Source organism: Perissodus microlepis, chromosome 7 (assembly GCF_051167445.1).
Source record: "Perissodus microlepis isolate ML-2025 ecotype Zambia chromosome 7, ASM5116744v1, whole genome shotgun sequence".
In the NCBI taxonomy this organism is placed as follows: domain Eukaryota; kingdom Metazoa; phylum Chordata; class Actinopteri; order Cichliformes; family Cichlidae; genus Perissodus; species Perissodus microlepis.
Window position 1 is genome coordinate 9,525,847 of NC_140467.1, and position 16,808 is coordinate 9,542,654.

Below are 16,808 nucleotides of genomic sequence, written 5' to 3' on the forward strand. Positions count from 1 at the left end.
ATACCTTATTTCTACATTTTTACTTTGATTTGTGGACTAATTTAACCACGAGGCCTGCATCAATTTTTAAAACATCTTGTTCCAAGTTTCATAACTAGTGCCATAGAAATGGAAAAGGTAAGAGGTTAGAACAAAAGTGCAATAAGAAATGAAAGCAAAGAGCAGGACAAAGAATCTTCCTTCACAACACCAAAGTTAAATCATGTTAGAATCAAATCTTTTTATATGATTACGAAAAACTGTTTTTATAGCTGCATCTTTGTCTGACAACCATCTGTTGGCTTGTGCAAGCATATATAACAGGCATGCTAGATGGACACATCTTTGGATGAGATGCTTATATTATTTTGAATTGGTATTTTTACTGAGTATGTTTATGTGACCCTGTGTCTGCTGTCGGCAATCGTTCCATTTTGATCAACAGTTCCATTCCTTTGGCCTCCAGTCCTGGGCTCTGTTCCAGACCTCTCTCTAGCTCCCATGCACTGGATGTCAACCGCTAAATATACACCCTGCTGCAGCTATATACACACGCACACACTGACCAACCCAAAACAGTGAAAAAAATGTGAAATGATTACAAGCATTGTGACCGATGTGCATTGTACATAAAAATTGCATGTGCTAACAATGCATCAAGTGCTGAATCGTATTTACCAGTTAGTGGTAGCAAGCATCATAGTCAAACAGAGTCAGACACTGATCCCTGCTACCACCAATCACTAAAGTGTTTAGATGTTGTCAGTGATTCCAACTGCATATCTAAATCAAAAGCTCTGTTAAAAGTTACAGTTTTTGGAGTAAAATGAAAACATGTCCAACTGGCAGTTTCACAATGCAGACAAACATGAGGTGTCTTGTTATTTATTTTAAGCATTCCCACATGGTAATGAAACCGTTAGGAAAGCCTAACTCTGCAGATCGGCATGTTCTACTCTATTTTAAAATGTTAAAGTTGGCCACTTGTGCTCATTTCCAGCTTCATATTTCTTGTTCTTTGAATCTTTTTGACTCTACAGTGGTGTGAAAAAGTTTTTGCCCTCTTTCTGATTGCCTGTTTTTCTACATGTTTGTCACACTTAAATGTTTCAGATGAACCAAACAAATTTAAATATTAGACAAAGATAACACAAATAAACACAAAATGCAGTTTCTAAATTAAGGTGTTTATTATTTAATGGAAAAAAAAATCCTACCCTACATGGCCCTGTGTGAAAAAATGATTCCCCCCTAAACCTAATAACTGGTTTGGCCACCCTTAGCAGAAACAACTGCAATAAAGTGTTTGTGATAACTGGCAATGAGTCTTTTATAGAGCTGTGGAGGAATTGTGGCCCACTGTTTTTTTTGCTGAAATGTTGTAATTCAGCCACATTGGAGGGTTTTCGGGCATGAGTCGGCTTTTTAAGGTCATGCCACAGCATCTCAATCGGATCAGGTCAGGACTTTGACCAGGACATGCCAAAGTTTTTATTTTGTTTTTCTTAAGACATTCAGAGGTGGACTTCCTGTTTTGGATCATTGTCTGGCTGTAGAACCCAAGTGTGCTTCAGCTTGAGGTCACAAACAGGTGGCCAGACATTCTCCTTCAGGATGTTTTGGTAAACAGCAGAATTCGTGGTTCCATTTACCACAGCAAGTCTTAAGTTTCCTGAGGCAGCAGAACAGCCCTAGACCATCACACTACAACCACCATACTTAAGTGTTTACTGTTTTCAGGTGGGTTTTTTTTTAGATCCTGTCATAATGTGTTGCTTTTTGAGATCTTTTAGCCTGCTTCACTTTATAAAACAGGTTCTATTTAAGTGATTTTTTGATTCAACAGGTCTGCCAATAGTCAGGGCTGAGTGTGTTTGGTGAAACTGAGCTCAGGTTTCCAAAAAATGCAGTTTTTTGCAATTAATTCATTATTTTAATAAGAAGGGCAATTACTTTTTCAAACAGGACGAGGATAACGTTTCTCTCTTAATCAATGAAATCATCATTGTAACTTATCTTATCAAAATAAGTTTGATGATCTGAAACATTATGTGTGACAAATATGCAAAACACTAGGAAATCAGGAAGGGGCCAAACACTTTTTGACACCACTGTATGTGTCGGTCAGTGGAAGTTGATTCTAAACTGTGCCGATGCACTTCTAAAATCATCTTGAGGTCATAGATAAGTGTGACATTAGTGCCCCTGATAATGTTGCTTAGCAACAGGGAGATCCCAAAATGAGACCATCACTTATCAGAGAAACTTGACTCGGCTAAGTTTGACATAAATGCCTTCAGCAGATACGCTATGCAAAAAATAGAGCATTTTTGATCTACTGGCAAGATTTGTGAGTTGTCAAATGTCAACAGTGTAGCATCACATCAACCCCAGTGCACTAACTGAGCTTCATCAGATAAACAGAAAACCAGGCTATTGCTCATAAAATGATAAGCTTGCATAATATCAGTGCAAAAAGATACAGGAACACATAATCAAGGTAGTCTAAAAACATATGGATAGGCATTATCCATATGTTCCCTTGGGTTTCTCCTTCAGCAAAACATTGTATCAGAAATGATACGTGCATATAACCAACAGCTGTTCAACTCCTGATACATCGTACATCATACTTAAGCCATTAGTGTGACATTCATGAATTATATAAGACTTTGTGTGAAAAAAACACGTGTGAAAATCCCTTTTTTTGCCTGACTGTATATGAACATGCACATGCAGAAACCACACATCTACACACGCCTCCTAAGAGACCAACAGGCATGTTAAAAATTCATGACAGGGCTTTGACGAGTCTCCACTACCCCCTGGGAGATATGGGGGAGGGTGAGAATGAGTGTGCGAGGAAAGATACCTAATTACCCTTCTATTTTGCTTGCATCCCTCTCTCTCTTTCTCTCTTTTTTATGTCAAACACATACAAAGGTTATCAGTCTAGCCAAAGAAAGCAACAACACAATCAAATGTGCTTTGCACTGAGGGATCTAGATTTGAAGAGGCTACTCAGTGAGTGACAGCTAAACTCTCTGAATGAGCACAACAGTTCATTAGAGCTGCTGAAAACTGCTGTCTCTGCCAATTGATTAGAAGCCACTGTTACTCCACTAAAATGCACAAATTTGCACTATAATGGATCACACTCTGCAAAACGCCCGACCTAATGGTTTTTTAGTGTCACTTCCACTAATTGTGAAAGTTGGACACCATGATGAGCTCACTCTTTCAGTTCATGACCACTGGAGACCTGAGAAGAACTATCACTCCTCTGCAATTGGCAGCAGAGCGTAGCATGGGTACCAGGAGAGTGAGAATTGGGTATATGATTCTTGGGAAGAGAAATTGTTTTCAGACTCGTACTGATAAAAATTTTTACTGGTTAAAAGTTTAAAAGACATCTAAATATACCTAAAAACCGAGTTACATTTCATTCAACGTGGCATTGAAGTTGGGTCGTGTTCTCCGGGGGACGAGGCGGTTCAGAGATTTCAGGGAGAACAGGGGGAACAAGAGAGAGTTCTCAAGAATAATGCAGTCTATGACAAAAATGTTCAATAAAATCTACAGGCAGCGCAACTGAAGCTAGTTAGTAGTGAGCTCTATCTTGTTTCCCAGATGAACATAAAAATGACCTCATGATGACTCTAACAACTGCTGTGCAGATTAATATTCTAAGAGCCAAATAGGGCAGATACAGCTTTTAACTACTCATACTCACTGATGTATAGGATCATTGTTCTACTGCCGTTGAGAGCTGACCTGAGTGCTAGGTAGTCCTGCTAGTCCCACAGAGAGATATTTCTGCCCTGCTCTCACCACTCTTAGTTGTCATTCTGCCAGGGCCGCCCAGCAGCCCACCATGCATTTAGTGAGAAAGCAGAGCACAGCTTAAAGGATAGACAGAGAAGATGAGACAGGCTCTGCTAAACCTCACAGAGCATCCCAGACACCCTGTGTATATGTCTGTGTGTGTGTGTCTGTATGTGTGTCTAAAGGCTCCAGACACTGAAATCAATAGGCTGTTCAGTGCACACTGCCCAACTCCCACAGACAACAAAGCAATACTTACAAGAGTAGTAACAGTCTAAATGATCATTAACACCCACATTCACTCTTATCTTACTCTTTCTCAGTTCTGATGTGTCCACACATCGTGTTTTTTACTTGCCATAATGAGCTCCGTCTCAAATGGATGGTAAAAAAGTAAAAATGGGGGAGGTGTGAAAAAAGAAATAATAGAAAAGAAAGAGATGACTCTGAAAAGGGAAGAGGGAAGGACATAATTAACGAGCAGACATATTAGCAGAAAGGACAGTCTAGAGAGAGGAAAAAAAACAACACTCTGACTCAGCATGATCACTGCCTTCAAAGTAAACTCATTAAAACAAAGCTCATCAGAATGAACACTGGAATGAGGAAAACATATAGCTGGGTGGCTTATGGATGATTTACTGAGCAACGGGATGTTTGGAAAAGGACAAACAAAAACACCTTCATCCGTGTCTAATAAATAAATACTTTACATATATGCAGGAATATACATAAAGGAGAACAAAAAGAGTAAGAAAATAAATGACTCATATCATGGGAAAGCAAGACATGGAGAGCAGGGCAAAGGACAGACAGAAAGGACAGTAGTAGTTTAAAATGAAAGCTGCATGGAGAAAGAAGAGACAGATAGCAGAAGAATAGAGTGAGTGATAAAGCAGTGAGAGATGTCAGAGGCGATAGCCAAAAGGTTGATTTTAAATATCAGTTTGACAGAGAACTGTGACAAAAGGCCAGGATTTGAACAAAGGGGAGACAGCACTGGGTGTACTGGAACAGAGAGTTGACAGAAAAGGTGGGAGGGATGGAAGTATCCACAGAGAAGAAGGTGAGATAGTAAAAGGAGGAAGAAAGCATGAGACAGAGTGACAGACCTGAGGTATCTGCAGCTGCGAGAACCCATGGGAGAGCCTTGCTGATAGGAACAGTAAATGTACACCTGCTCCCCATTCCATTTAGTATTTTGGCTTTTTTGTTGTCATGCATGTATCTCAGAGATCTATTGCTAAGTGTAGCTATATCCCCTATGTGGACACCATGGATGGATAATTGGTATTAATATACTTCTTTCCAGTACCATTGGAGAATGCCATGTCCTTGTAGTATATCAGCTGTGTTCAAAGATATGCAGTCACAACTGTTTGGACGGTCCCCTGAAAGCCTCTCGTACAACCTCAAATTGTTATTATGATTTACAAACACTCTGATCTAAAGAAACCTTGCATGCTTACCATTGCACAACATGGGAGTCAAGAATGGCGCTCTTCCACAGTGTGTACTTTGTCCTGTCTCCCTCCCCTCGCCCCTAACCAATCATGGCAGATGGCTTCTACCTGAAGTCTAAAAGGGAGTTTTTCTTTCCCACTGTCACCAATCAAAAACTCCTATTGGGTGTCTAATTGTTGGGGTTTTCTCTCTGTTATTGCATGTGCTTTATCTTATAATATAGAGTTTCTGACATGGAGAGACTGTAGATTTAGGCGTGCTTACTGTATGCTTACTATTAAGATCTATAACATATATATATATACCTATTATTTACTTATCAATTTTGTCAATCATGAGTACAATGCTTACCATACTGTTACAAAAATCCTAGATTATTAATGTTCATTTAATTAACACTTGAGCTTTTATATCTTCTTGTTTTATCAATGTTTTCTATTCAAATCAGAGAAAACATTATGTACAAAACTGTGGCATAAGCATACAGAACACCGTAATATGTAGGAAAATTTACATCATTGTCCTTTATACACCACTATCATATGTGGTGATAACTGCAGTATTTAATTTTTTCATGTTTCAAATCTACATTAAACAAATCTTAGTATTAAAAAAAACATTTATTTCATTTTTTTTCTACTCTTTGCGATTTTCTGACTCAGTTTATCTCTGCTTGTTTCCCGAGGAAAAACAATGATAAGGATTTACTATCCCTGGTTAGACTGATTCATTTTATTATTACAAAATATTATTATTTCACTGTCTATTGGTTAATTATAATTAGATTGCAGACACTATATAACAATCTGTAAAAGAATTAACATGTGCAAAGGAAGCATAGATATACTGTTTGGTAGTAATCGCAGCTGAGAGCAGAACGGCAGAGAGACACTCATGCTAGTGTAAGAGCTGATCCTAATTACCTTGTTTCATCTCAATTATTGCAATAATTACAAAGTATGGAAATGCTGATTCTGAAAAATGCTACATGCCACATTTAATTGGCATTGATCAGTGTTAATTTTGAAGGAACCGTATCTTTAGACCACAAAAGGCTGTAATACATTTTGCAATCCACTAACACAGTTTGGATTTCATCTTGATTAGTGTATTAGGCTATTGTCCCTGGCCTACTAGAAGTCTAGTTAGAATTCCCTATTTGCAGTCCTTCCCCCCTTCTCTTTTCATTATCACACAAACAATAAATATAAATGTATGCTCACAGAAAATGACACACACGTACACACACACACACACACACACAAAAACACCGTTTACCTGCTTAATATGATCAGCGCGCAGTCGTGATAGGATGCAGAGTAACATCTGTTCTGGAGACTAGAATATCTCTGATCGTGTCATAGCTTCTACTCATTGCTGTACACTGGTACACAGACACACACACACACACACACACATACACACACATAAATGCATCTTCTGCTCATTATTCTAACATTGTGACAGCAGGCAGCAGATTAATAAAAATATGGTCCAACACCTGGGGTACAAAGACTCCATTAAAGAGATCTACAAATACCACATTAAACACTTAACACACATCTCTAAACAGAGGGAACTGGATAACTGAACTTTGCAGCATTACCCTGGAAATCTTGAGAATGACACTTTTATAGATATGACTATGATTTTTTTCATTATTGATTAATTGATGTTTTTATTACCATATCGTGCTTACATTATAGGGAAATGTCTGAAACCATACTTTGCATTTGTTTCCCTCTTTTAAGTGAGGTAATCAATGAAAAATGGTAAATGGCTTGTATAGCACTTTACTTAGTCCCTAAGGACCCCAAAGAGTTATACACTACACACACATTCACACAGTGGTGATGGCAAGCTACACTGTAGCCACAGCTGCCCTGGGGCGCACTGACAGAGGCAAGGCTACCGAACACTGGAGCCACCGGGCCCTCTGACCACCACCAGTAGGCAACTGGTGAAGTGTCTTGCCCAAGGACAGAACGACCGAGACTGTCAGAGCTGGAGCTCAAACCGGCAACCTTCTGATTACAAGACGAACTGCCAACTCTTGCACAATCCAGATTTACCTAATACCATGTTTTTGGTAGTGGAGACTACCTGAAAAATATAACATTTTTACCACTTTACTGCTTATTCTATGTCTACTATAAATAAAGTGACAGAATGTCAAAGTAGTCAATGAGTCATTGATTTGTTTGTATTTTGGTCAGTCTGACAGTCAAATAACCAAGACAAAAATTCTGTACCAGCTAGCATATCCAACAAGGTATATAATTAAAGGCAGTGGGCTAATTGTGTTAGGAAATTCTAACAGCAAAGTTTTAATCAATGTATTAGATCACATCGACTGGGCCTCAGAATCAGGATTTTCTTTTTCTTTTTTATTAAGATGAGTTTTACACATAAGCTGCTAGTTAGCAGCTAGCTAACACTGGTAAAAAAAATAAGTGAACACTTGATCATTTCAGTGTAACACAAACTCAGTTAAAATTCAGAGATCTTTTTAAAATCTTTCCAGTTGGAAAGCATAAACCATTGTGAATTAATCTGATGCAGAGTGACAACAGTTGCACTGCAAAGACAACAACAAGACAGCCCCAAAAGTGGAATGGTTTTGCAGGTGGTGGTCACAGACATGACTGATTCTTCCTCTGGTTTGTTTCTTATCTTTCTCTTCATGAGCGGAGGTTCACACTGAGCACATGTCACAGGCATGAAAGAGTCTGGAGATGTGGTGGCAAACGTTGCAATGCCTGCACTATCATCTGCAAAAGCAACTGCGACCAGTGGTGGACCTGCAAGCTTTAATGTTATCTAGCATGCCAATCGAGCTGCATGAGCACAGGTCCCATTAAAGGATGCTGGCTCCTCATACCACCTTCAATGAGTCTGATTTTGACAGTTTGGTCAGAAACATGCACATGAGTAGCCTACTAGAGCTCACATTGTAGGGCTTGACAGTGCTCCTTCTGTTCCTTCTTGTTATTTCTATTTCATTTAGCTTTAAAAGGCCAGCAAGTAGTGTATGTGCCACACACTGTGGCTTTTTGATTTTCTTGTATCCGTCTGTAGACTGCATTAAATCGAAATAATAAAATAAATATTTAAAAAATTAAGTATTTTATCAACTTACTGCTAAATGCTATTCTGTAAGAGAGTTCCATGATCATGTTGCCAACATTGTAAAATTAAGATTATTTAGCAAAGACACATTAATCTGCAAATATCCATGTACCAACACACCCCATTTTACAGCGCAGAGTCTCACACACCACCACCTGTGTCCTGTAGACTTTCTTTTCTTTTCTGTGTGCTGCAGGCTGAGGGATTACTCTAAGTAATGCTGTGGAGTGGCTCATTAGTCACTGGATAGAGCCCTTCACCTCAGGAGAAAAGAGGAATTGTGCAGACACACACATATAGTACTGTAGACACACACATTTACCCCATGCAGACTGTTCAAGTAAAAACAAATAACTGCGGCTGATATGTGGTTTCTGGATGTAGGGAACAACCCATTCAAAGAGCAAGTGTCTAAAAATATGCTAGTATTTTATTTAGAGTGATAACTCAGCCTGCAACACCAAAACTCAACATCTGCTTTATGTTACATTCAGTTCAAGTGATGTTATCAATGAAGCAAACCTCACATGGACGTCCAAAAAAAACTGTGGGACCCCACACAATAACAGGGCACTTGTGTGGGCAGTAGGTATACTAAAGAGGGAGTTTGATGTGTGAGCATGCATCAGTGTCTTTCTTCAGTGTTTATTTAGTTTATCTTTTGTAGCACAAGTTTAGCTGTATCAATAATTGAGCCTTTAATTACAGTGTACTTAGGCATTCAGGGAAACAGATAACAAGCTGAAGATGTAGGAGGGAGAGATGTGTTGTGAATCAACTCATCTCTCCAAGATGTGTTGACTCAAGCCAAGAGAGTCTCACGCAGTTTCGCCGAGTGGTCAACCGTATTTGACATCAAGATTTTCATTATGATATCACCCTAAGCAGAATTATCTACTCTAATGACCCTTTCACAGCTTCATACTGTTTTTTATAAAGGTGTGATAGCCATTTATTCAGCGTAAGAGGCAAGAATTTTCTTGGTTGAGATAAATCCATTATAATGGAAATCTGTTTAAGCATATGGAATATGCTCTCTGTATTATAATAATAATAATAAAAGTAACAAGAATAAAAATAAGATGGAAATCAACAGTAAGTGGTCTGAATTTAAAGGTACAAATATGCATTCATTAGAATTTATTATAAATTTATGGAGGAGTTTTTGGTACTTTGGCCCTTTGGCTCATGCGTGTGTAGGTGGCTACATTTCAGTGCCTAAGCTCTATCAAACAACTGTCTGCCAATATCCCCTATTGAGTTTTTTATGTAGCAAATGATGTATAGTGGGTGGATCAGTGAGTGGGCAGGTGGACAGTCCAAACGGTGAATGTTTCCATGTGTAAATGTGTGAGTGTTCCCCACTGGGCTTCGAGCCACAGTATCCATTGTAAAACCTTTGATAAAGTGATCTCTCCTAGCAGTGTGCAGCCAAGTACATATTAATAATGCATGCTACATTCTGCCTCACACTTATTTATGAAAGCATGAATAGGCACACATAAATGGACACTTATTTCACACACCTGTGGCTAGGTAAGCTGCGGCCTTTGGAAGGTCATCCATCACGCGGAGTTAGATATCAGATAAAGAGAGACAGACAAGACACAAGAAAGAGAAAGACGAAAGCCAACGGGAGGATGAAAGTTTGAAAGCACTTGTCAAGTAAGTGAAAATGGCTTGAGTGCCTTGGGCAATCTCCAATTATATTGACATTGCGAGTCACTTCCAACCTCATATCAAAAGCACTGAGCAAAAAAGGAAGTCCCAGTTGCAATGAAGATTCGCTTCCTGCATTTTGCCTAATAAAGTTTAGAGCAAAAAGCCCTCCTTTGACTTAGAAGATTGGTCAGCAAAAATCTCAAAGCACAACTGAAATCTAGTGGGACAGTTTGCTTCCTGTATACTATCTTCTGGTTTGAGTTTGCTGGTGTTTATTCTCACTCCTACTGTATGCGGTCTGCAAGTATTAGAAAGACTATACCCAAAAGGGAAACCAATCGCACTATTCGCTAAAAGCCTTCTTTATTTCCTCAGCTGCTCTCACTATGATCCTTTGCTCACTGTCTATCTGTCCATCAATCCACATAGCCATTATTTTCATGTTGACCTGCCTCTCTTTCCCAGCATGCATTTATCATTTATCTTCTCATCTATACATCTCATGACAGAGAATCCAATATCAGTGTGCCTTGAGGTTACTCATAAAAGAAGATGAGCCATAATAAAGAGTGAGACGTGATCGATGTGTGGAGGTTGGATCAACTGTCAACATAAAGTTGACGTCCCACCCACCACCTACCCTTATGAACTTTTCACATAGAAAATACACCGTAACATTGCCCAGTATTGCAGCCATTTCTCTCTTCTACTGCTTTTCCATGCAGTAGAGCCAATACTCACTTTGCTGCTGATGCATCTCGTGGCACCAGCACTCGGAAAATTGATAAGAACATGAGTGCCTTTACTTAACAAACAAAAGACAGACACTTGGCAGGACACATGTTTATGGACATTCATAAACACTCCCTTTCCATTACTAATTAGACAACAACTGCAAGGCCTTAAAAAGGCAATGTAAGGCAATTTGCTATTCAGACTCCTAGTGGAGATGAGAATCTCTGCCCTAAAAAAGAAAGAAAGAAATTGGGGGGGGAAGAACATCCCGAGGGTCGAGGCTCTCATTATCACATTCAGTCCAAAAGAAGAAAGATCTCAGTCCCTGCTTTCTACTCTTTCAAGTATATGCTTCACCCGCTGTTCCTTTAGCATACAGCATCTATCCTCTACTATGGAGCCAAATTAGATTTATAAATCGTCACACACACATACCTTTATAACAGAAACATTAGTTGGCTAAAAAATGTCCATCAAAAGTAATACGCACTCCTCGGGTTTAGACTGTGATAACATACAGACCTCCTAAAGGTTGTTCTGAACAACTCTTGGGTAGTTGTGTACTTTAAAATGACTAGGAGATCCTGTTACTAAACCACTCTAAAATGTTTTGAATGATACTCTATTTAAAGGCTTTGGACTTCAACCAAAGAAAAAACAACCACATTTGGAAAACTAAGCCAGAAAAATATGCAAACAAACAGATAATGCGCAGATGGTGGTGTTAATGCAGAATTATGTGTTACGTTTTGGGCAATAACTTGTGAATTACTCAACTTAACTATTCATGCTTTACACAGTAATGCTGTTACAGTTATATGTTGTGCCCTACTTAAGGAAAAGCAATCATTCAGTTTGGCATAAAAATATAGTTTCTCCCCATTTACAACTGCTGTGCTGGTAGGTGTGATTGTTGGATATTCAGCTAAACTTCATTTTACTGTATGTGGATGTAGATCAATGTATGTGAAGATTTAAATCTCCAGTCAGATGCATACAGTATATGCATCAATATTAGAGTTACACATAATTCAGCTACCTTTATTAAATTTGCATGCTCTATAGAGACTGAATTTTCTTTAACTTTTTTGTTGCCTTTAATAACACATGATCATGCCTTTGCAAGTTTGTCTGTGACAGATGCAGCTCAGAAAACAGAAGGCTTTTGTATCTAATTGCTTTTAGTTTTGTGACTGTCACAAAATCTACACGTAGCACAGGGTGTCATGCTTGTTCAAGACAAATCAAACATAAAAGCAACTTCATTTTTTATCATCTTTTTCAAATTGCTTTTATCCGTGTTGGCAGTTTTCATCCCTGGTCTGAAATGAATTAAATGTACCCAAAGTGAATTCCTGATGCGATTTTCACTTGAATGACAAATCGGTTCATCTGCTGTTATTTGTATTACTTTTACAATGACTAAATACCACAAACATCCCTGTGTCACCAAAACCTAATGCGCTCCAGTTTATCTTTAGGTTTTTACAATCACACTCTGATTATTTAATATCCATGGTGGAGTCTTAGAGAAGAACAGATGGAAAACTGGTCGCTGTCATGGCACTTGAAAAGTTTGTCCTGCGCAGCATCAAAAGCTACAAACAAACTGCAAACTGACAGTTGGTTCCTTTGAGAGGAGTGAATTTTACCTCCAAGGCAGCAGACCTCTTGCGTAGCAGCTGCTCTATGTTCCTGGCTGCTCTGGCCACTAGCTCCTCCGCATCGTTTTGCTCCACAGTGTAGAGGTGCTGGTTACTCAGAAAAATCTACATGGAGAAAGACAAATGTAATTGCCGTTTTAATACAAAAAAGACTTTTTGTACACACATTCATTTGTTTAAATTATTGTTAAAACTAAATATAATTTTCACAGGAAATTAAGAGTTTAAACATTTAGGGGAAAATATACAAGGGGTTGACTTAAATTTTAAGAAAGGAATAGGATTATGCTCTGATTTTATGCATGTCTGTGTATATTCTGGTGTTTATACCTGAGTGAGGCTCTTCCCAGCTGCGGCTGTGTCTGCCAGGGTAACAAGCTCTTTCTGCATCTGATCAACCCATTCTTTAATCCTATGGGACAAAATAATGCACACAACCAATCCTGTAGCTCAGATATAACCAGTTTAGAAGAGACGTTGCAAGCATTTCAGTTAAACTGTCTTTCAATCTACCGTATATCAATCATCTTAAAAGACCAACCAAGTCACTTGACGCAAAAACAAACAAGGTCAAAGAGAATCACTCTTGTGGGTCGGGCAAAATGTCAACCAATCAAACCCAGATCACCAGAAACAAACACAATGTCATCTAATAAAGCTTGTGTCACTGCATGTCAACTAATACAATTGCTTTCAGAGAGTTCAAACATGAAGTCAACCAATCAGATAAGTGCCAGCTATTGTTGTGACTAGTGACAGTGATGTGAGTGGACAGGCAGGAGGTGGGCGGTAGCTAAGACCAACATGCTTTTCTATACCTCAAAGAGCTTTAATCATTTCCAGCCTGCTGGTGCCATTGATGTACGAATAATAGCAACCAAACAACAGACTCAATGATGGTGCCCATTCGCTTGAGTGAAAATTGCTCACCTGATGCTTGCCTTTTATTTTTATTTATTTATTTTCTGTGTTGTCGTGGTACATCAGTCACTGTGCCACACACTGGTTTATACCTTAGTCTCATCCTCCTCCATTACTCACTATGTACCACTTGAACAAAGTGGCCATGGATGATCATTGGGAAGAGTAGAACCTAAGACATTATGCACGATATGAGACAGTGGCTTGTTAGGATAATCACATGTTGTCAGGTGATGTGAAGTTGTAATGAATGAATGAATTTGCTGATAGTAAATTATACTTAATACTGCTCAGAATATCATCAGGTATATTGAAAATGAGTAGGTGTAAGTGTAACCCAGATATTAAATAAGAAAATGTAACCTATGCATTGATTCTAATAACAGACCTCACTGAGAACCTCTACAGAGTCTGACCTTGGTATGTGTGGGTGTGTGTGTATGTGTGTGTCGTGCAGGATAGGGGTGAAAGTGACACACAGGAGCCACCAGTCTATGAATGTCTGACTTTTTTTGATAAAAAGTATGATTAAATAAAAAGAAGTTGTATTAAAAAAATGATTGACAAACACAGTTTTTAAAACAAAGCAAAAGAAAGTATTCCTCGGTATTTGAATTAAAAAGGGATTATGTTACAACGAATGTTCATTTGAGAATCTGCTAAAAACAAATCTAACTGAAGTAGAATTACATAAACTGAATGAAACATGAAGTGAATTATATCCATATGTGACTGAATGTTTAAATGTGATGGGATTTCTATGTTAACAATGACAAAGGAAATGTAATGAAGTGATTTTAAAATTTAAACTTTAAACTTTGCGTTAAATCACGTAAGTCAGATAGATAGATAGAGATAGATAAGATGTGGGTGGACATCAGGTGATTAGATGTTAATGCTGGGCCCACGTCCTCATTTTAAGTTTGACAGCATTTTAGTAGGTAAAGGTGAAAGCTTGGACATGAATTGAGCTGCGGTGTAGGGAAGGCCTCGAAGGGGACTGGCGACGGCTCCCGGGCCTGGCAGATCCCCACGTAGTAAATAGGAGTGAAGAAGTTAAAAAATTGAGAACAAGGAGGGAGGGAGGGAGGGTGGGGCACGTAAACGAGAATGAACAGCTTGCAGAACTGGGGGAACCTATATAGATGACAACCGGAAGGAGTGTGTTTGGAGGCGTAGTCCTGCTCCTGAAATTCCGATACATAATCTCCAATAATGTGACTGGATGTCCCCAGTTAGAGGTTGTCTCAGAAGATGTGACATCCAGTAAGAGAGGGGAGAAAGGGTGAACGTGAAAAGTTAAGTGAAGAAGAGATACAGGGTTCTTCCCCTTCCCCTTCTGTGAGATGAGCAGCTCAGAAGATTGGATCTGAGATGTTCACAGTTGAAAATTACAGCAGAGACGCTAGAGGGACTGACCCAGCCCGACCTGTGGACCTGCAAAATGGTTGTATATTTTTGGCTTTCCTCTCTGCTCATTGTGTGTGTGTGTGTGTGTGTGTGTGTGTGTGTGTGTGTGTGTGTGTGTGTGTGTGTGTGTGTGTGTGTGTGTGTGTGTGTACAACATACTTCCACTAAATTCCCAAGGGATACTCATTTCCTGTTGGGTGATTATCATCAACTCAGAATACGGGGATAAGTGCATCTTTAGGCCTGGTTGTGCTCACCCTTTCTCCAACCTCTCCTCACGGAAGATAAGAATAAAATCAGCATTAGCTCAGAGTCAGTTAATAAGATAATTATAGTTCAGGTGATTTGATTGTTGTTTTGTGATTATTACTATTTGATTTTGCTTTGCTCCTGCTAAATTGCTTTAATAACATTTCCTGCAATTAGTCTAAATTGTAGACATTCACTTTTTAACCTTTTGTGAAACAGTACTGGTAAAAATCTGAGTATCGTTCTTTACTAGTCCAAATAACTCTTACAGGTTACTCTAGTCATTTGAATACAAGACTCCCTTGGGGCCTATTGTCTTGGCTTTTAAAATCAACCCAGTTATTAACAAGTGCCCAACTGAGAGGGGAGCTGCCGTTTAGTAATGAGTGGTGGTAGTGATAAGGCCGATCCTGCAAGGCTACTCGGGCATTTTTCTTATCAGATGACGACAGTGGAGGACATGATGATTATTACAAGGCAGTCAGAGGGTGAGTCCCCTCACATATATCGGCTCCAGCTGAACTCTGCATTACTTACTGTGTAAGAGACTTATAGAATCAGAGTTTAGGACTTTTTAATCAGAGAGCTGAAACAGACTTCCCATATAGGGGTCATGGACCCTGCAGATCAATGATGTAGAAACTTTTTTTGCCATGTATACTGTATGAGAATGATGACAAGTTTATATAGCATAGAGAGGTTCTCATTAACATCCATTTCACAACTCGGCTGCCTTGAAGCAACATGCACACACACACAGACACACACACACACACACGCAGGAGCAAACATTGAAAATCAGATATTCATACTCAGAAAATACTTTCAAAAACTGTCATTGCAGCGGTGTGTTGAAAGTCATTCAATTTACTACGTGAAAAACATCGACCGTGACATTTAGTACAGCTGAGGGGGTTGGCAAGACAGAAAGGTTCAGAAGATCAAAAAGCAAGGAAAAAAATGCATCAGGGATACAAAATCCACAGTGAATGAGGAACATTCAAAGCAAGCACACTTGTGGAGAAAGATGAGACACTTTGCAAGATAGGGAATACCACAGGGAATAGTGAATGTGAAATACAGTAGTTTAGGGAAAGCTTTACTAGTGTAAGTCAGGAGATTTTAATCTTTGCTTCTCAATCTCCAACTTGAAAAAAGTACAGCTTCTTAAACTCCATAGTGATTTGAGGAAAGTTGAACTCTGCAAATATTATTACCCGTCACATGTAGGCTGCTTATTTCCACTGAGCCTATTGGCTAATACAGATTATAAGTGTTATGCGGATGGGCCTGTTACCCATATTTTGTGTTGATCTATTGCTGTCATAAGTTGTTAATTGTTTCATAATAATCATTGTCAACTTGACAACCTTACCAAGAGAATAATAATTTTCTCTGCCTTGTAAATTTTGCAGTATAGGCCAGGGTTTGCATGACTTTAAGTATTTTGTGACCCTTTTTAATATCCTGTTGTTCACTGGGTGTAACAAAACTCTGTACTGTTTACACACTGTGTGTGTTTATGTGGACCTTAGCTCTTGAAGCCTGAAGCACAGACAAGTCAACTGTGATTTAGAGTGTATGTGTGCTTCCTGGAATTTGGCATTCAGAAAGGCAGAGGCACTTTCACCTGACTTCCTGAGTTTAGCTTCTGTGGAATCTTATCAGTGTAAATTTCTGGTTGTAATAGTTGAGATAACCAGGGTATGTGTGCATGTGCTCTTCTTCAAGTACAATATGGGTGCGTGGAAATTTTTTGTTACTCACTTT

General features: G+C 38.9%; 1 protein-coding gene across 7 annotated transcripts in view; it reads right to left on the bottom strand.

Annotated features, from left to right (window-relative positions):
• The window catches only part of LOC146382540 (voltage-dependent calcium channel subunit alpha-2/delta-1), a 70,272-nt gene that overhangs the window by 49,045 nt on the left and 4,419 nt on the right, over positions 1-16,808 (bottom strand). For all 7 annotated transcript variants that reach the window (XM_084933257.1, XM_084933261.1, XM_084933258.1 and 4 more), the window contains exons 2-3: positions 12,789-12,870; positions 12,447-12,563 (exon numbers count right to left, since the gene is read on the bottom strand). In XM_084933257.1, the coding sequence (XP_084789383.1) occupies positions 12,447-12,563; positions 12,789-12,870 (199 nt within the window). The remainder of the gene's footprint in view (positions 1-12,446; positions 12,564-12,788; positions 12,871-16,808) is intronic.